Genomic DNA, 20,762 nt, shown 5'->3' on the forward strand with positions numbered 1-20,762 from the left:
CTTTTCAACCTGAAAAAAATTGCTGTCTAATGGTCCTGAAAGACGTAAGCATTGTTTCCTCAAATGAACAACATATTTGCACTGTACAAGTACTTCTGTCTTGTGTCAACATACTCATTTTATATTTTTACTTACATTAATCAGATGAATTACATAAATGGACTTGTCGAGTGGTGAAAAAGATCTGTATTGGAGAAGCAGATTTCCTGACTCTAGTGCCTGGAAATAAGTCAACAAGAAACGTGAAATACGATGTTCTTGCTGTGGCAGTGATTGTAGTTGTGCTCAAATTATTGTTTTTATTAGATGATCACTATGAATGGTAAGTGTACAGGCAAATCTGTAGCAAAGCCCAAATTTCAAATAGTGCAAATGATCGTCTTGGATCATTCTTTCTTTAGTAATATTAAATTTATAGTATTTGACTTTTTATTAAGTTCAGTAGCATAAAACATACACCTTAAGACATTTTAGACATTATATATTACTTCTTTTTAAAAATCATCAGTTTCAATCTGAAACTTGGAATAAAATTAGGGTGTCATTTTTGCGGATTGTATTTGAACTATATGTGAAAAGTGCAGTATTTGGATCTACAAAATAGCCTGATTTTTTTTTTTTTCAGGTTACTTTCAGATTTTGCTGAAGAAAGAAATAAAAATAACAAAGAAGGTACATAAATATTCTAGTAGAAGCAGTCTTGTGATTTTGTAAATGAAATAACTTTGTAATCAGGCTTAGAAGGATTTGTCTTATTGATCATTAAAACGTGGTTTTGTCATTTATTTTTTTTTAGGGCAAATCTTTATTCAAAGAAAACAGTACATCTTCCTCACATAAAATCGTCTCAGTTTACATGTATGATTCTTATTGTACTGGATAGGGGAATTTGGTACACATTTTGCTAGGTACTTTTCTGCTTCTCCTTGTGCATGTTTGCCTCTTGTTTTAGAATTTTATGCATGGTTGGTGAAGATGAATGGATATGCAGTAAAGAGGGAACGCACTTTGATCGTAAACAGCAGACACTTATTAGGGGCATCAAACCTCATTTATGATAAAATCCAAACTTGTTTAGTCTTGTTAAATAAAACGTCTTAGTGTGTAACATATTTCAGATGTAATCTATTTTCTTAGTCCAAATAATCCTGAGAGAGTGTGGAAAAGCTAGCAGCAATTAAGATAGAGAAGATAATGGTGTGAACATGGTTCTTTGAGGGCAGAAAGACTGAATCAAAGATTAGAAATCTTCAGGAAGATGTTCCATGGCCTGATCTAGATTGCAGTTGAAGATAAGATCAAAGATGTGTTACAGTGGTTTATCTTTTAAGCCTTCCATCCAGTTTTGGGTCCATTTTGACCTTTCTGTTACTTTTTAAAAATTTAATTCAATAATAAAAGCAGTGTTAGCCATGCATGAGCACAATTACTGCTGTATCTAGAGATAGTCATCACTGTTAACTAAAACTGGTAATTCTCATTTTCAAGTAGTTACACAAACTTATTCTGGATCTTATTTTTTTTTCCTTTTCATTTCCCTTGAAAACTTGCAGTACGTGATAGTGACAAGTAGAAATTGTGCAACTGCTTACAAGCTGAGGCTCAAAGCCATTAATGTCTTAATGGGGTTTCTCCCCTATTAACAAGTCTCATTGCCCTTGGGAATTAACAGCTCATTCTTTGTCCACTTTTTTAATTTAAAATCTGCTGGTGCAAAATGATCCATATGCTGTGCTATGTTGTTGCTATCCTTAAAATGTTGGGGTGACGGTGAGCAGCTGCGCAGAGGAGCTGATGTGAGAATTTCTGTTAGAGCACTGATTAGTGCCAGGTCTCAAAACTGCCTCTGGCATTTTCTCAAACTTAGCTTGCTGAAATGAATAATGGTTAATACTTATTTTTAAAGATTCAGTTTATGTTGACTCCATTCTCAATTTAACTATCCTTTCTCTAGTTTTGGGTTTTGTTTTTTTTTTTGTTTTTAATTAAAAAAATAGTATTTCAGCTCCTACAGTTTTTCAAGACAGACTGGAAGCTGTACAGTAGTAGATAGTTGTAGTTACCTAGTAGGTTTGTGTGTGTTATGTTCTATGAACTGCACACATACACAATACTGTTTATGTTCAAATAAAACGTGATTGAGCTGTATATATGTATGTGTGCATCACAGAGCTGTGTATTTTCCAGCCAGCTCAGCTATATGAACATCAGACTAGCAGTAATGGCCAGGTAAATGGTTGTTATAGCATATCATCATGTCTCTGACAATGGTTTTGCTTGTGACAGATGCTTAATAATTGATAGGAAGTTTAATAAAAATTTCTGCTTCCCTTCTCTCCCGACTGCCGCACCAGCAGTTTAGGAGTACTTACTTAAATCTCTGGGTTTAAGGAGTTAAAAGAAGTCGTATCCACACCTTTGAATTTTAAGAACTACTGAAGGGTCTTTCTTCCCATCATTTGTTGGTTGCTTTTTGAGTCCATCCATGTTTCTAGCATCTAAGACATCCTGTGCCAGGGTAACTTGAATAGCAAAAATGCAGATAGTACAAAATGTATATAAGCTTCATTATAAGAACAGTATATTCACCTTCAAAACAGTTTAAACAGCTAGCTGGCAAAGCTAAGCACAATGCAAGCATCGCATGCAGGGCAGCTGAGGTGATGGGGAAATGCAAAGCCTGGTTAATTCAGAATGCAGATAATCCACCTATGGGTAATAAGAGTTGATTATATTTTAAATATATAAATCTACACCATAGTTCTGTTTGGAATTCTTATACTTACTGTACCCAGTTGGTCTACTTCAGTCCTGTGCCTCTTTGGAGCATCGATGATAACTGGGCTGCTACAATGCCATATGCCTTAACGTTTTTGCATGTGCTGATAAATATTTATTCAGATATGGAGTGAAATTGCTGCATTCAAAAACATGGGAGGCTGATACAAAGTGAATACAACTGTCTAGTCCATTCTTTGTGCCCTGTAACATTTCATGGATAGTAGGATAAACAGTGGGAAGCTGATGAAACTATGTAAAATTTTACATCTGAGCTTGCTTAGATCTTACTTGTTTAAACCTAAGCTTGATGTAGAGTTTCATTAATCCCTTGAAGTCAACTTTTAAACAGGTGAATGCCACTTCACACTGTGGAGATCTAGTTCATTTGGTAGAGAAGGGGTAATTTCTAGGTTTAACGTTAAGAAAGGGGGAAAAAGGTTTGAATTGTGCTAAATCTATGAAATCTATTCTAAATTAAGGAGCTTCTTTGCACTTACTTATATGACATGCTGTTCTTTCACTGCATTTCTCTTTCTTACAGAATTGTTAGATCAAGTGTGTCTTCTTAAAGCACATAGAATTAGGGGTAGGTTTGCATACAGGTGGAAGATGCAGGGTCTAACTGCCAGGAGACCACTTTCTGTGTATTACACGTTTCTTTAACTTCCTCCCAAACTAAAATGTGAATGTTTTATTCAGGTGGTCCATATTTTGAGTTCAAAAAGTGGTACCAGGTTATAAAATGTTCCTTGGATGTGAAACAAAAGAAATTGGATGAAGAAAGAGCCAAGTAAGAGGTTTTTAAGTACTTTTTCTTTTTTTTTGAGGTAGAAAGTTGTATGTGAAATCCTGACCCCCACAGAAATTAAAAAGGTTAAGAATTTGCTCCACACTTCCATCCATCAGGCTTGGGTGACTAGAGCAATTAAATCCCTATCTTAATTTTCTATTTACACTCATAATGTTTATCCAGCCTATTCATTAAATGCTCACTTTTTGTGACAAGTGGCTTATACAACTGAACAAATAACTGATTACAGTAAATTGAGGCTTACGTGCCTCAGTTTGCCTACTCTGAAAAAAGACTTCCTAGATGTGTTGGAGGGCAGTGGCTTTTGATAACACTAACCATTGGATTATTTTTATTTTATTTTGATAGCTCTAGTAGTATTTGTAAGAAATTACTATTCTTTTACTTGTTTGATGCAGCATTCTTTTTCCTAACAGTTCTTATGTCTCTTACTGGTAGGTATCTGTGGAGATGTGAAAAGCCACTGTTTTATTCAGCCAAGAAGAAATCTAAAGTTCTTAAGAGAAGACGTGAGTAAACTTTGTCTTCCCAGCAAGTCAGAAATCTGCTCCAACTTTTCCCATCATAGAAAATTTGCAGCCCTGACCATGATAACATTTACATCTTAAAATACTTTCTCTTCTCTCTTTCATCTCTGGGTACAATTTATGTAGTACTATTTTACAACCTGTGTCTGGAATTCTTCAAACAGACATTTTCCTCATGCTTAACTGAAACTGCCTTTGCCAGTCTTCCTAATGACCTACTGTCGTCATCTTCACTGGATTGTTAGCTGCTTTTATATAACTGTGATCTTCATGACTTGTTGTTGGTCTTCCATAGCTTTCCTGTTGCTTTTCTCCTTTACTTCCTTGTATCCTTTGGTATGGATATCCCAGTATGTCCATCGGTAGACCTTGCATGTCCCTCTTGTCTCCTACTACTAGTCTTCTATGGAAAGTGAGGAAGGCTTGTCTGAATGGGGCTTGACTTGAATAACTTGCTATACGTGGTCAGAATGCAGGTGCATCTACTTTATTTTAGTAGCTCTAGTAGTATTTATAAGAAATTACTGTGTTTTATGTTACCATAAAAACAAACAAACAAAACAACAAAAAAAAACACTTATCTGTGGAAATATGGAAAACCAAAATTTTATTCAACCAAATTAGATCCAAAGTTCTTCGTTCTACATTTAATAGTATCTAGTAAGCAGCAGATATTTGGGGAGATGTTAAGTGTGGCAAGTGATATTTTTCCCTCTATATACTCTTCCAGTTTCTGGAAGTGACTGGTTTAGCGACTTCTAGACAAGCTGTATAATCATATTTGGTTTGAACAACTCATGTTGGATTTCTCTTTCAAGGATGCAGTTGGGTTTTTTAAAATGTTCTTACTCTTCAAAATTCAGTAGGGTTGATCCTACAGTCAAGTCGTGTTCTGTGTAAAAACACGTTTAGATTTATTTATTTCAAGATGATCATTTCCTCAGATATACTTTAGTTCCTGCGTTTATAAGCAAAAGTGAATAATGATTCATTGTTCATCGTTTCTGTGGCACTCTAGATTCCACTTCCGGCTCTGCTTCTCTTCGAGCTAGAAGAGGACCACTTAGATTATGGAGCTTTACCGCTGGCTGTTGCAGGGAGGAATGTCACATAATGCCATTGCAACTGGGAAAGATTCATCTTAAAACAAATTTAAAATAGTAGAGACAAAGAGTGCTCTAGAACACTTACATGCGAGATACAGGTTTTCGGGAACCTTCCTCAGCCTTTCTTTTTGATGGTAGATTTTCGTGTCCTCTTGAAAGATAAGCTTCCCTGTCCTTGGATTACTTTAGGATGTCTTTTCTGTCTTTTTTCCAGTTTATGAATGAGTTTATTCAGAGACAAGTCATAAAAAGAAGTTGAAGCTCCAACAACAGTGTTTTTTAACCTGCTTTTTTATCCTAGGGAAACAAGGCTTAGGTGGTCATATGTTGTGTGCTGATCTATCATTGTACCTTCTTTCCCTTCTCAGCCTCAGTAACATCTGAAAGTTTGTCATTCTTTCACTAGCAGTGGGGAAAGATGGAGTGGTTTTTTTGGTTTGTTTGTTTGTTTTTTTTTCCTTTCCCAGTTGAAATTTGCACTATGAAAAACTTAACCTTAAATCCATATGTCTATGAAACCAGGCTTCCTTAATTCTGATACACAGGAAACTACTCAATAAATCTTAGCCCGTCTGTGTAGTAGCATACAACCAGGTAAATAGAGCAAAAGGCATCCTGGCACGTGCTTTCTATCGGAATAAAAATACCAGCAGTATCAAATGGATTTTATATGTTTTACTTGGGGAATATTTTTGGAGTACGCCAGTATTAATAGCATTAGGTATGAAAGACATGGTGTTTTCAATTATCTTTCAAAATCTTTCCCTAAAGCATGTGACAGAGGTGAATTTTAGATCAAATGGGGGAGAGAACATACAGACGTTTAAGGTTTCTCAGTATTCCACACAGAGATTTAAAGAAAAAAAAAAATTAAAAAGGCACAAATACTGTATTTTCATCCTGTATTAATTACCTCTAAACAGTATTCTACTACGTAATCCTTTTGCCTTGTTTTTTTTTGTTTGTTTGTTTGTTTCTATTTGTACAGAAATGGTTGTGAACTTACAAAATCAGTTTGGTAAGCTGTCCGGTTCAGTGCAACCTGCTGAAAAGCCAAATCCTTCAAGTTTTCAGTTAAGTTGGTCTGAAGAAAACACAGATGGGAATTGTTTTCACGGGCATAGCCTGAAGGGAATTTTGCAAGAAAAATGTGGTTTACTTACAGCCATGAACCCTGACTATTGGCTGTGTACAGTTAAACTATGTAATGAGAAGTAAGTATTCAAATTTTTGTTAAATACATTTTGGAAAGTTCTCCTGAAAATAAAGTGCCACATATATATTTTTACAAATCACAAATGTGGGGTGTGTACACACCTATGTATTCACATATAGTTAGAATCATTTCTAGAAAAGGGCATGTGCGGAATGGTTAGTCTTGGATTGGGAGTAGACAAATTGTAACATGAAGAGTGATCAAAGTGAGCTTTTGAGAAGAGAGGAGATGAGGCAAAATCAACAACTAGAGTCACATGGCAGGAGTAGCAGGTAGATACAAATATTCACTTCCTTCTTCATAGTATTATAGAAAAAACTTGCACCACAGCTCTCCAGAGAATGGGAACACAGTTCCATTCTTCTCTCCCCTGGGTCCCCAAAAAGCGTAGGAAATTAGTTTTCTAAGTCACTAAACTGCTTTTGTGGTGGCCTTAATCAAAATGAAAGTTAAAAGTGGTAGTTGGAGTTCAAATAAGCAGGCAATTAATGCCTCCAGAACGTATTTTTAAAAATGTAATTACGAGTGAAAAGGACTTCATCACTATTTCATCTAACCATATCAGCAATCAACAGTTGTATTTTTTGCAAGCAGAAAAGAAAAAGAAGACATTTCTCTTACTGGAAAAGTAAAAGAAGAAATATGAGAAAAGAAAACATTTTGTGCTATTAAACAAGTTTTGTGTCTGTCTTTACTAAAGAACTGTTCCCAAATCCTGACTTTGCAAGTGAAAGGGAATTATATTTTTTTTTTTTTAAATTAAGGATATATCAAAACAGTCATGCTATTTGTTAGTAAAATTATTTTCTTTCAAGGACCTAAGTAGCAATGAGAACGATAGCCCAGCTAATCCAGCCTTGTACAAAATTATATGGATATTTACGTATCTGCCTGGTTTGTGTTGCTTCTCACTCTTCCTTTAATACTTTCTCCTCTTTGCATCAAATTCTGCAAAAATTTGTGAATTCTCAACATGGTGGGTGCTGGCAGAGAACTGTGGCCAGAGACAGAAAGCAAAAGCCCTGCTGAGGGAGTGTAGGAGTTCGGCAGCATTTACTCCAGGGAATATGAAATATCTAAAATAGTGTTTCCTGTAAACTCCCTGGGTAGTGTGGATATGCCTCTGGATCATACGCTAGATTTCAGTTCTGCCATTGGTTGTCTCATGAAATCCTCATCCAAAAGATGAACGTACCAGTGGGTAAGAGTGAAAAAGATGAACTTTGCAGATAGATTGGATTCTCCTGAATTTCTCATGTGTGCAATTAGAGTGTGGTTTTTTGGAAAGGCGGTCAGGGTACATTAATGTGAAATGAAATTTCATTAGTGCGTTGAATAACATCTTAAATATCTTTATCTGGTATATACTTCTAAATGGCATGCTTAAGAGAGCAACAGCCCCTGCAAAATCTTAGAGATACCTTCCTGATTTTTAAAACATTAAATACTCCCTTTAAAAATAACTGGCATTTACACATATGCAGTCTTTTCTGTCTTTCAGTGGATTTATTTGCTTATCTTTATTTTCCTTTTCACATTACCTTTCACATATCCACCGTGACAGAAATGGGTTGGAATAATGTAAACACAGTGTTATATTACAAGAGCTTTGGTTGTATGGACTCATTCTTTTGTATGAATAAGAAGCTTTTTTTTTGAAGGGAGGAGAGGTAATAATCCTTTTACCACAAATTTGCGTAAATCTTATGTACACAGTGAATGAGTGGTTATTTCGGTGTATGTTTGTGTGAATAATCTTTCATGCAAAGTCTGTTTTTAAGCCTACATTTTCATATGTAATATATTAAAATGTTAATGGCAAACTGTCATAGCCTTCATGAAACAAGATTTGAATTTAAATTCTTACCGGTTAAATTTCCCATTATATCATTTGCAATGCAAGTAGTTAATTATACATCTGACACTTACTTAACTTTGGAAAACATCATCTACTCCCTCAGATATGAGGTTTTATCCTATGCAAGTGTTTGGGTTTAGTTCTATTATACATACAAACTTACAAATTCTCTTTCTCTAAAAAATCAGCATGGTCTAACTGGGACTACTGAAATGCTTTAGTCCTGGAACTAAGGTATGATTTCAGATCAGCAAAGCTGAGATAGGTCAAGCGGTTGGGAAAATGATCTTACATTTTCTTTTATTTTAAAACTTTCACTTTTAAACTGGATTCTAAATTGACTTGGTGTAGAAGTCTTTACATGATATATGATGAGGTATTATAATGTGTGAAAAATGTTAATAAAAATTGATTTCCCTTATCACACCTAACTTTAAAATCCCTTGGGATTTTTTTAGCTCTTCAGAGATGCTTTTAGGGTAAGTAGCACAAAAATAGCACAAAATGAGGCAAAAATGTGCATGTGTTTAGGTACTCTAGTGAAAAGTGTAACTCCAGTTAATCAAATAGGTGCTTTACAGTATGGATTTAATTATGCATTTGCTTCAGAATATACAATATCACTCCTCTGCCCCACCCCATCCCCTCCCCGCCCCCCAAAAACTGAGATTTGACACCTAAGTTGCCATAAGAGCTGTAATTGATGAATCTCAGGGTTAGGACTAGGATGTAGCAAAATGTCTTAATTCATATTAGCCCCAAAATGCAAATTTGGTTCAAACAACAACATTTGTCAGTGAAGCTCTAATTTAGCAAACACCTTGGACTGTGGGGTCAGCTAATTCATTCTGATGCTGCCGAAATGTCTGATTTGATTTTGTTTTTTTACAAAGTCACTGGCAGCTTTTGAGGAACATGAGGTAGGGCATAGGGTGGGGTGTACAGCACAAGAAACCTAGTTTCCAATTTCCCATCTGCCAGACTTTGGGAGGCTTTAAACAAAGACTCAGCCCCCTGAAGTGCGGCTTGCGTGGCACTCCAGGATGGGTCTGTCTGTTCCTCCAGTTTGAGGTAAAATGTAAATGTTTGTTGGGCCAGAGGGAGCGAGCAAATGACTCTATAGTCTAGTAATTAGCACACTTGCCCGTAAATTGGGACAGACAGGTTCCAGTCCTTGTTCTGGTGAATATTTAAGACCGCTGCTCTGAAGCAGACAGAGGGGAAATTTTAAACTCTGCTTCTCCACATCCCAGGGCAATACCTAGTACGCTAGAAGATGCATAGGGCTTATATGGTAAATAGCACCTAAATCAATCCCTACACCAATGTAAAAGATTTTTTGTTAATTGAAACAGCTGGATTTTATACTATTTTAATCTTACCCCTTTTAATAAAAACAAATTTGGGGCTAACCCAGAACAGGGTATTTTTCCAACGTAAGCTGCTGAACTTAATGTTTACAGAGCTATCTCTGCAGTCTGTCCTCTGTGTCTTTTTTTTGTTCAGTCTGACTCTTGTTACCAGCAAGTACTGTCTGCTATTTTTGTTATATACTTCATCAGTAAAATCACCTCACCATTTTCATTAACATTTTCCTATGAAAGCTACAAAATAATTAAGCAGAAGCCTGCTACAGCATGTAATTACTTTCTGTTGACCTGGTCAATGTTTGCCCCAGTGTTTCCTGTGTTACTCCGTTGACTTGAACTTAGCTTTTCCCTCTTGTTTCTAGACAGGTAATTTACATTTAGCCCACAAAGGCAATGGACAAGAAATGGATGGGTTATAAACCCGTGCAATGGTGTCAGGAAGAGGAGCAGGGACCCTATGGACAATGTGGGCAAGGACTAGAGAAAAGATCCTCGGGTGTCTGCATTGGATCACAGAACCATAGAATGGTTTAGGTTGGAAGGAACCTTAAATAAAGATCATCTGGTTCCAACCCCCACTGCCATGGGCAGGGACACCTCCCACTAGACCAGGTTGCTCAAAGCCCCATCCAATATGGCCTTGAACACCTCCAGGGATGGGGCATCCACAGCTTCTCTGGACAACCTGTTCCAGTGCCTCACCACCCTCAGAGTAAAGAATTTCTTCCTCATATCTAATCTAAATCTCCCCTCTTCCAGTTTGAAGCCATTACCCCTCATCCTATCACTACACTCCCTGATAAAGAGTCCCTCTCCATCTTTCCTGTAGGCCCCCTTTAGGTACTAGAAGGCCGCTGTAAGGTCTCCCCGGAGCCTTCTCTTCTCCAGGCTGAACAACCCTAACTCTCTCAGCCTGTCTTAATAGAAGAGGTGCTCCAGCCCTCTGGAAATAGTCTTAGAAATTTTAAAAATAGAGTAAGGTAGCCATTTTCACAGTTTGCTACATTTGCTAAAAGCTGGCAGAATGAACAGTGGTTCAGTTTAGTCCTGAAAGGCAAAGAACGTATTCTTCGCATGGTTGAGTATGACCCTGATTCATAGTGCAAGAAGCTATCCAGGCTTTTCCCTCTTACCCCGTCTGCACCATCTCTCAACATGTCTTGGCCCAGTCCTCTACTTCAGGGTTTTGCAGGAGTGCATCCTTTCACAGAATTGACATTGTAGACCAGAACTGTGATTTATGCTGTTGATAAAATGTATAGTTTTCCTCTAATTACAATTAAATATATAAATGCTAGCTAAATGCTAACTAAATACACTTGTAATTTAGGGTGATTTTTTTCCCCTTTCTTTTCAGGTTGTGCGGTCATCTGGCTCATTACAGAGAAGCAGACTTTCCCCAGAGTTACCATTTTGTACTAAGGCTATTCGCCTTTCTTCTGAGGATACAGCCCTCTTATATCCATGACGAGGTGTGTGTGATAGAACACAAACTTTTTAATAAAAAACTCTGTAAAAAGCCAAAATACAACACAGGCGTAAGGAAGTAAAAAGGCCTGAAAATAGCAGTATTAAAACTGTGTAAATTAGTTGGTTGGATCCCAAACCATGTTATTACATCTAAACTTACACTGATCCTTTTGTCTGCATGGATTTTTTTTGTTAGATAGTAGTGCTGAGATTTACTACTGTACTTTAGTTGTAGTGTCATTTTATCTATAATTTAAGTCACTGGTTTCCAGCTGGGAAAGTTACCAAGGAAACTGTTTATCACAATTTATTTCCTCACTTTGCATCAGAGCCAACAGGAAGCTATGAAATTACCATTTTTTTGGCATAATTGTACATACTTTGAGTGCACTGGACAGCACATTAGCATCTAATTACATTGTGAGATTTTGCAATTAAAATATCTATTTTTTTACCTACTGTTGTATGACAGCAAATACATTTCTAGAAAGTAATGTTTACTTTGTTTTGAAATGGTGTGTTAACAAATAAAAGGAGCAGTTGGTTGATGTTTTCACTGCAGTGAGTTTTTTAGTCACTGTTTCTAAACAGGCTCTTCTGGAGCAACTCTGGCACTGTTTTCTGCATTTCCTTACATCCTGCGTATCTGCCAGTCTCTTGTTGTGCCTGAGCCTCTCATTCAAGTTAACACCTTTCAGGTCCATGCTCCACTCCAGGCTTCACAGATCTTGCAGCTACTTTTATACCTGGCAGTGCCCATCCTATTTCTTGCGCAACAGTTAATGCCAGGTCCTCCTGTCATTCTTCTTTTGCAAGGCTGCTGTCATTTGAATTTCTTCTGACTGCTTTATAATCCAGCATCTTCAGCAGCCTGCGCCTCAGCCTTTCTACCAGTTTCTCATGCTCAATCTTATTTAAGCACTGTGTTTTTAAACTATTCCAGACAATGTGTAAATGAAGTTGGGTGCTGCCACTACATTAAAGACGCCATAACATATACATATGTTCAACAGAGATGTTGAGTAGATACCCAGATGAATGAATTTCATTCAGTTAAATGAAATAAAATTCAGCAACTCTAGCCATCAGTACAGAGTACAGACGTTGCCAAATATATTTGATCAAAACCAAAATCAACAGTGGTTTCTAAGCATTATTATAGAGAAGAAAAACAGTGTCTGCAGACTTTAGAAAGAGTAATCTCTTCCTTTCTGAGCAACGGCTTCAGTGAGGTGTAATCTGGGAAGGCAATCAGTTCAGCAAGAGTATGATGGAAGGGTTTAAAATGTGTTACAGTTCTATCCGTGAAGCTGTTGTCTAAAAACAGGGAACAGGCAAATGACAGGAGAGCAGATGGGCTGCCCTGCCTGTCTGGAGCAAAGTGATACAGCAGTGTTTCAAGCACAGGTAGAGCAGACAGGACTATTAAAGGTAAGTTGTAATAGTTAAATGGAAATACCAGCAAACCAGGAGGCCTCGCTGGCTCAGTAGAAGCAAGGTGCGATTGCGCATGGTGTCCTGATTTAAGGTGATAGAAAAGACACAGTTTGAGTTAAAGTTTTTACTTTTTCAGATATTTTATTTAGTTATTGTGGAACAGAGATTTAGAGCAATGGTCCTATAAAGTGATTGTAACGTGCAGATGAGAAGGCATAGTTTTAGCCATACAGAGCTAAACTGTGCTTGATGGGGGAAGAGGAAAGAGCAGACTGAGTTGTTACTTGTTATACGTGTTAGAGATTTCATAAGTGGGTAAAGTTTAGTATGTCTAAATCTATTACGCTAGATACTTCAGACTTCTTACAAGATGTGTCTTGAACTGATGTTTACATTAATGGACTCAGAATATACCAATTTCAATCTCATCTTGTGTCCGATGTTTGTGTTTTAAAATTAGCCATTATCTATTATGTTTGACCTCACCTGCCTGAATTACTAAACTTTGTAAGTATCTGGTAAAATTATTCATTGTTTTGTTTTAGATGAGTATTTATGTCAGTTAAAAATCTACAGAAGTATAATACACATTGTCAGTGTTTTCAACAGTGGTTGCTCAAGCGACTGTGTCTCATTCTTTTTACTATAATATCTGTTAAAGTTTTGAATTAACTATCTAAAAGGCACCTTATTATACATAAAGTATTTGTTTAATTCAGAAGTCTTTATTTGAAAGACTTACGCACTTAATTATAGGTACACCTTTCTTTTAAAACTACTGTAGTAGTAAAATCTGAGCTTCATAAATTAAAAATACTGTGCTCATTGTTACATTGTTACAAACGTAACAAAGCTGCCTTAGATGTTAGAATAAATTAAAGCTGTACTTTAATAAACTGGAATAAAGCTTGCAGTTAATCATCAAGAGCCATGTGCCTTCTGGACACATAGGTTAAGAGTCAGATTTAAAAGTAAAGGGTGTGCCCCTAAAATACTTAATGTTAGTTCTATCCAGTTTAATCAATCAACACTTATGTTGGAGTAATGATGTTTAAGAAGCTGATGAGCCCCAAAAGTGCCTTATCTTCAGTGAAGTGTAGTTGAGCTCTCTTGGGACAACTACTTTGAGTCCAGTTAATATAACCCTGAGGTGGAGCCGCGCTGGTTGAACAGCTACTGGCGGATAGCTGAAGGCTAGGGTGTCTGCTGCAACCCCACGCTTCCAAACACCCCTTCTATCTACTTTTAAGTTACAGCTCCTTTCTGTAGCTATTTGCTGAAATGTTCCGGCTTAACTTTATGATAGCTACTTTTTTTTTTGTACTTTTTCTCGTGGAAATTTTAAATAGAGAGAACCCAGTTTGTTTTGTTTCTTACTCTAAAAGTTGAAGAGAGTTCTTAAGTACATAAAGGCAAGTGGTTTTTTTAGATTAAACTTTTAAAACATTATATATTAAGATTTAGAATAGTTAAATAATTATTAACTTAGACAATAGCAAATCAGTTATTCTGAGACCTTGATATGCCTTCTAAAGTGAATTTAGGCTTTTTCCTAGTTTGTTATATTTTAATGTACTATTTTTTTTCTATCTTTAAGAGTGTAAAAATAACCTTGCTTTATGAATTCTCCTAAATAATGCAACCTTTCTGTTGTTTCATTGGGGAAATATGGGGGACATCTCATTTTCTTTTGAAAGGTACAGCCTTCAGCAGAATTGGAATTTTACTTTACTAGTTTTTCACCACCTCAGTGTGTCTGCATTCTCAATGTCAGCTTAGTCTGAATCAAATACATTTTTCTTTTTAAAGTTTTTACCATTTTCCAGACATGAAGGAGAGGTGTTTGGCTTTCTCCTTAACCTCTTAGGTGGAGCAAGGGCTCTGAGGCTGATTTAACAAGAGAATGAGAATCGTCAAAGCCCCATGCCTGTAAGCAATACTAGTCAAATTTTTTGGCCATAGTGTGTTGTATGGGCTTCACTGCAATCACATCTTTCCTAACCCATTTTTAGCATGTCCCCTGAAACAATGATGTTTGGAAGATTTGAGAAAGTGTTTGGAAGATTTGAGAAAGCTTCATACAATGTTGCAGGCAATGCAATGAATAACCGCCTTTCTCATAACTTCTTGGGAAGCTCAAAAGTCCCTTCCTCAAAATGACTTTTTTCCCTTTATGGATAAACAAGATTTTTGCTTATGGTCATGAAAAAATTATTTCAGGGTATTTATGGAAAGTTGTTAAGAGGGTGTTTTGCAGAGCTGGGAGCAAAAGGCCAGGACCAGGACCCACAGGGGTTTGGGGAGAGGTAAAGTCTGGAAATATTAAGTCCCTGAATAAGTGTCTGCTCCCTGCTTCAGCCGTCCCTTCCACATGTCAGGTTGAGTAAGTTTTATGCTGCTTCACAAGCAGAGAAGAATCAGGATAACTCCAATTAATGAATATCTTATTTTGATCCAAAATGAAATGGTCTTCCCAGCACATAGGGTCATACATATTTCCTGACTGAGCATATTAGCAGATTTGCCAAGCAGTGTGTACTCGCTCCATTCATCCTTGGACTGAATGCAGAATGCTTGCTTTCCAGTATCTCCTCCACAGTTACTGGTCCTGTTGGTCCTCATGTGAAGCTCCATTGTTCCTGGCCAGATTCAATGAGGGACAACATAAAAGGTATGCCAAGATGTGGAAACAGGTGTACGTGAAAGAGCTTTCTTCACCGCTGCTTGTGCTAGGATGCTGCTGAAACGGTGAACAAGAGAGTGAGTAAGGATTGGCAGTAGAGGAGATGATGAATGCTTGTGTCCTCATGTGAGGTTATAGCCGCCATTGTACAACTGCTAATGGCAGCATTTTGAGAGCCAGAACGCTCCTCCCTGGTCCTCAGCATCTACACTCTGCCTCCGGCAGTACATCAGGTAGTTTAAAAAAAAAATACAAGTGCATTCCTCTAATGATCTCACATGGCTGCTGCGTATTGTAGAGGTATTGTGTATCTGCTCCCTGTTGTCCTAGCAGTGGCTTTGCCCACCAGCTGCAGACCCTGCCATTGCCTCATGAGAACGCCACCGAGGGTGTTTAGTGCCTATGTTGCAATCCAAAAGCTTGATCTGGATCCTGGAGTGCTTCTGTGCTTGCTTTTCATGGAGGACACCTGCAATGGCTGGCTGATAGAGCCATTGCATGCCTCCGACAGGACTGCCCGAGGGGTGTGGAGCAGAGGCTGCTGTGAGAGAAAGGGGCCACCTCTTTACAGGCCCATGGAAGAGAAGAGTCTCCTAAAACTATATCCAAGCGCCCCAGCTCTCAAGATCAGGATACCAGACCGCAGAGCTGGTGAGTTCCTGGAGAGCCGTCGGCTCCACATAAGCTGGGCAGGCTTCACATTTGCGGGCAGGCTTCACGTTTGCAGGCAGGCTGGTTCCTGAGCTTCTGAGCAGGACTGGGACCGCGGTGCAGCAGGGCTCCCCGTGACCACCGCCTGTAACTTGGTGTGACGCTAGGATGTGAAAGAATCCACCTCGCCCTGGATCTCATATGCACAGGAAGTCATGCTGCATCGATAGAAGATGGTGACAAAACACTTGTTTGCTGAACGGAGATCTGTGGCGTTCGTAACTCCTAACTGGGCAGCTGGGTGGTTTCTGTGCTGCGGAGCAAAGCGGATTAGACAGAGAACAGTATGCAGCGAAAGAGCTGCACACGCTGTTCTCTTGCTACACCACTGTCGGCCTGTGCGGCAGGACCTATGTACACAGAAGTCAAACCCAGAAGTGCGATACTGAGCAGAGATGAGAAATGTTCAGTGAGACCAGTTAGCATGCTAAAGATTTTATCGTTGATGAAATTCCAGGCTCCAGGCTGACTTTTTTTTTTTAAATATATAGGCTACTGCAAAATTGATTCATTTATGTTGTAGTCATTTCAGAGCATCCCCAGTCAGGCTGATGGAGCTGCATCTCCTGCCCCTGAATAGTCTGTATGCTCTCAACATTGTCTGTGTTATCTTTAGGGCTAAATACAGAATTAAAAGGGGAATCTAAGGAATGCATGTAAGATCGCATATAGGAACATAACTGAAGCAAAAAAGCAAACTGTTTATTTTATTTTCCTGTTCTGTATTTCACACATTGTGCTTTCATTTATTTTTTTACCCTTTTTTCCCCCCAGCTTTTTCCATTTTCTCTTTCCTACAAGGCATTTCCAGCTTCCTTTTCCACTGTCACTTGTCTTTCTCTTTCTCTCCACTGTGCCGGCTTTCACCCCAATTCCTAGTGAGTTCATGAAACACTGCTTGGGCTTTTCTCTTTTTTTTTTTTTTTTTTTTTCCCCCAGCCCTTTGATGCCTTCAGCTAATTCTTCGGGGGTCAGTGATCAGCTTCAGGCTTTCTTTTCCAGCTCTATTGTCAGCAACCACAGGCCTGTTAGAGGAGAAGAGAAAAGCTTGCCTGGTGTGTTGTGTAATGGAGAGAAGGATAGAAGATTCACTCGTCTTTACAGCCAGCTCTGCAGCCTGGCCCTCACGTCTTAGGGGTTCAGATTAAGTAGAAAGTGTCTTGTTTTGATTCCCTGCTGCGTTTTGTGAAATCAAAAGTACTGTTACAAACTTGATGCAACTTGTTTGTATATTACACAGGCGTGAATGGCCAGTGCGTGTAGATGATAATTATCAGGTACCAGATTTTTAAACCCTTATTTGTTAGGTAAGTCATAACAGTAGCTAATCCTTGTCCAGAATAATTCCCGGTTTCTCTAGACAGTGATGTCAAATGACAGACTAGGAAGAGGTGCAAGGGCGCTGAGACAGTGGTTGGCCAGATGGTTGCAAATGGTGTGTGAGTTTGGTGGGGTTCCTTGCGTGTTTTGAGTGGGATTCATTTAAAAGGCAACAAATACATGAAGAAGGGAAGGAGAACACTGAATGCAGGACCGAGGCAGAGGGAAAGGTAAAGGGAAGGGCATGAGACGTGGAGGAGAGCAGTGAGATCAAGGTGAAAGGGCTGAGCGAGGGAAGGAGTTGGAGCTAACACTAGTCAGCACAGGGCAAGGGAAGTCCTGCCAGAGCGCTGCCGCATCAGGCTGGCATGGCTTTATGCCCAGGCCAAAGCTCTGCTAAATCCCTTTGTGATTCTTGCCTGATTTTATTCAGCAGTGATGCAACCCGGTTCGTGACATCACAGAAATACACCTACAAGAGTCTAGATTGTGACCGGTAGATTAGTCAGCAGTGTCACAATCCGGTGTTTATATCATTGTCTCCTGAATGTGGAAGTGATTGCTATGTTGATAACTAAGTTTTCATCATCAGATCGGGCTGTTAAGAAAAGCCGTCCCTTTTGCAGAGGCAACAGCTTTGATTTATTTGGAATAAAATCCTGGTAAATTCTAGTTAAGCAGAAATACCATGTGGAACATTACTAAGATTTCAGCAATTCGAGTGTAACATAAACATGTGACTGAACTTCAGCACGTACTGCATCTAGGTCACTTACAGCTACAGGGTAGTATTATATTTTATTGTTAATGAAAAGTATGCACGTGTGCCAAAAAGCAGTGATTGTGTCTGCACATCCCAGAATTCTACGAACAGAAGTAGGGAGCATGAAGAGTGAATAACACCTGAGAAAGTTAGCAGTCCTTTCCAATACTTGCAATTTTGAGCTGATTTTGTAATTTGTATGGGAAGCAAAGCGAGTTACACTTGTTTGGAAAAATGTAACTTTCTGACATCTTAATTGGATAACAGTATTTTCATATGTGAGAGCAGATAAATTTTCTTCTATGTAATCTCAAATTAGATTTTCAAAATGGGTTAAAAATATAGAATGCCTTTTATTGCATGCCATAAAGAACGATTTACATCAGTCCATTTCACTTTGTAGAGCAAGATCCTACTTCAGTAACGATATTTATCTTTTGCCATCCTAATGGCAATGTTTGCAGATCCAAACAAAGCATTTTGTTTCTAGAACGCTAGTTGTAATCCAGTCAGAGGATATTAAGCAACTTCCAGGATTAGACCCTTAGTGAAAGTTTGTTCCCTTTAGTTTCATATTTCCTTCAGTTGGCTGCTTGAATTGTCCTTCTATAATTTTGCATTGGAGTATATCCTCTACAAATAGGGAAGAGATTTTGACCTAGAAGGAGAGACCTCTTATTAGCGTGCATACTTTTAAATTACAGTAGCTATCTGAAGCATCTTGACATATGATAGATAGCGTTGTTGCTGTATGGGTTTGATTCAGCGTGTTACTTAAACAAGCAACCTCCCACCCTTATTTCTCAAGGAGAAACTTAAGATCTTTCTGATTTAAATTCATGCGCGCGACTTGGGATATACCCGATGTATTTGTAATGTCGCTGTTGCTGTTAAACCAGAGGATTTAGATACATTTCCAGCAGTAACTCCCATCGTGAACCTCCCTTTCTATCCAAACCCGGGTTCGTCGATGAGGCGCGTAATGACTCTAGGGTCAGCCGCGCTTTGGTGGTCAGTGCAGTGCTCGTGCGAATTAACGCACCTCCTGTCGTTTTTAGACTTTCCTAAAAATGGGTTGAGTACAGGAAAAAGAAAGGCGGATATATAGGATGGGAGAGGGAGAAGGGAAGCCCATTTTTAGTGCGATAAAGATCCCAGGGTGACTCCCGCGTACCCTACCGTGAGTGCCGGCCCGGGGCCATGAGGTGACCCCCCCTCCGGCGCGGTCCTGGCCCCGGGCCCGGGCGGGGCGGGCCGCCCGGGGAGGCCCCGCGTACCGCCGCCGGGAGAGGAGCGCTGGGGACTCCGGTGCAGCTGCGGGGCACCCTTTAGCCCCCGTGAACGCTGCCCGTGCAGGGGGAGAGGCGAAACCGGGGGGGGGGGGGGGGGGGGGGGGTGTTTCCTCAGGAAAGCGGCCTTTGACAGCGGGGCGGGCTGTGGGGGGGCGCCGGGCCCCAGGGCGGTCCCCAACCGTGGGGGAGCACCTTCCCCGCGAAGTTTTACTCGTCCCTTACTTGCGCCGTTCACCCCGCGTTCTACAGAAGGGACCGCGGCCCATATCATCCGCTGCCTGGCCCGGCTCGCCCCGCGGCGCCCCCCGGCCCCGGCGGAGCCCCGCACGGCCACCGACACCGCCCCCGACCGCCCAATGGGGGCGCGGCGGCTCCGCCCCGCAGGTCCGCGGTAGCCAATGGGAGGCGTCGCGCGGCGCCCGTCCACCTGCGGCAGCGGCCGCCACCTGAGCGGGCGAGAAAAGCCGACAAAACCCGTCGGTGCGGCGGGCTGCGCGCTGCTCTCTCCGCTCGCCCCCGCCTCGCCCTCCTGACCAGCCGGGCCAGTTCTGCCGCCCGCTGCCTCCGCCAGACATGACACAAGACTACGACAAGTGAGTGAGCCGGGAGGAGCCGGGGGGGGGAGAAGAGAATCGGGTCTGGTCCGACCGGTGCTGCCGCCCCTCGGGGGGGGAGGGGGAGCTGCGGTGAGAGGGGCTCACCCCCCCGGGGCCCGCTCTCCTGTGGGGCCGGGCCGGGGCGGGGGGGCAGCCGCGCTCCCCGGTGGCCCGCCCCCCTCCATCTTCTCGGAGGAGTAACCGGAGGCTGCGGCGGGGCGGTGCGAAATGGCGCGGGGAGGGGAGGGAGTGGGGGGTGAGCCCCGGGGTGAGGGGGGGCCCGGCGCTGCAGCGGGGGTACCCCGGCGGCCACCCCGCCCCTGCGAGGCGAGCGGCGAGGCAGTGCCAGCTTTGAAACCCGACACCCGCAGCGAGGCGTGGGTCAGCGCCGCCGCCGTCCGCCCCCCGCCCCGCCGCGCCGCGCCTTAAATGCGGGCGGTGGCGGGAGAACGGGCCGCGCCGTTGGGAGGAGCGGGCGCCGCCGCAGCGCCGGGCTGACCCTCTGCCGGGGGCTGAGGGAGGCGGGCGGAGCCGCAGCGGCGGGCTGTGCCCCCCTTCCCGCCCCCGCCGGAGCCCTGAGCCGCTGTCCGGCGGCGGGAGCGGCCCCCATGGACTTCTACGAGGCGCACCCCTCCGGCAAGGTGGATTTCGGCAGGTGAGGGGGTCTTTGGGGCCGCCGGTGCCGGCAGCCGCGGCCGCCGTGGGGGGGGGCGGGCTCTCGGCGAGCTCGGCCGCAGCTCCCTCGTACTGCGCGAAACCGGGCGTTAAAAGAGCGAAAACTCGTGTTTTCTGTAACTTCACGGTGTTGGACGCCGAGGTGT

The 20,762-nt window shown here is 41.1% G+C and overlaps 2 protein-coding genes across 2 annotated transcripts in view; both read left to right on the forward strand.

Annotated features, from left to right (window-relative positions):
• TAF1B (TATA-box binding protein associated factor, RNA polymerase I subunit B) overlaps positions 1–11,656 on the forward strand; it is a 46,981-nt gene extending 35,325 nt beyond the window's left edge. The window contains exons 7-12 of the mRNA XM_082480941.1: positions 145–322; positions 626–672; positions 3,481–3,571; positions 4,031–4,101; positions 6,214–6,439; positions 11,027–11,656. Coding sequence (XP_082337067.1) covers positions 145–322; positions 626–672; positions 3,481–3,571; positions 4,031–4,101; positions 6,214–6,439; positions 11,027–11,219 — 806 coding nt within the window. The 3' untranslated portion in view covers positions 11,220–11,656. The remainder of the gene's footprint in view (positions 1–144; positions 323–625; positions 673–3,480; positions 3,572–4,030; positions 4,102–6,213; positions 6,440–11,026) is intronic.
• Positions 11,657–19,918: 8,262 nt separating this feature from the next.
• The window catches only part of GRHL1 (grainyhead like transcription factor 1), a gene marked incomplete at both ends in the record, with an annotated part of 41,091 nt that continues 40,247 nt past the window's right edge, over positions 19,919–20,762 (forward strand). The window contains one exon of the mRNA XM_082481569.1: positions 19,919–19,938. Within this exon, the coding sequence (XP_082337695.1) occupies positions 19,919–19,938 (20 nt within the window). The remainder of the gene's footprint in view (positions 19,939–20,762) is intronic.

This window comes from Vanellus vanellus (genome assembly GCF_965231255.1).
Source record: "Vanellus vanellus genome assembly, chromosome: 3".
Taxonomy (NCBI): Eukaryota; Metazoa; Chordata; class Aves; order Charadriiformes; family Charadriidae; genus Vanellus; species Vanellus vanellus.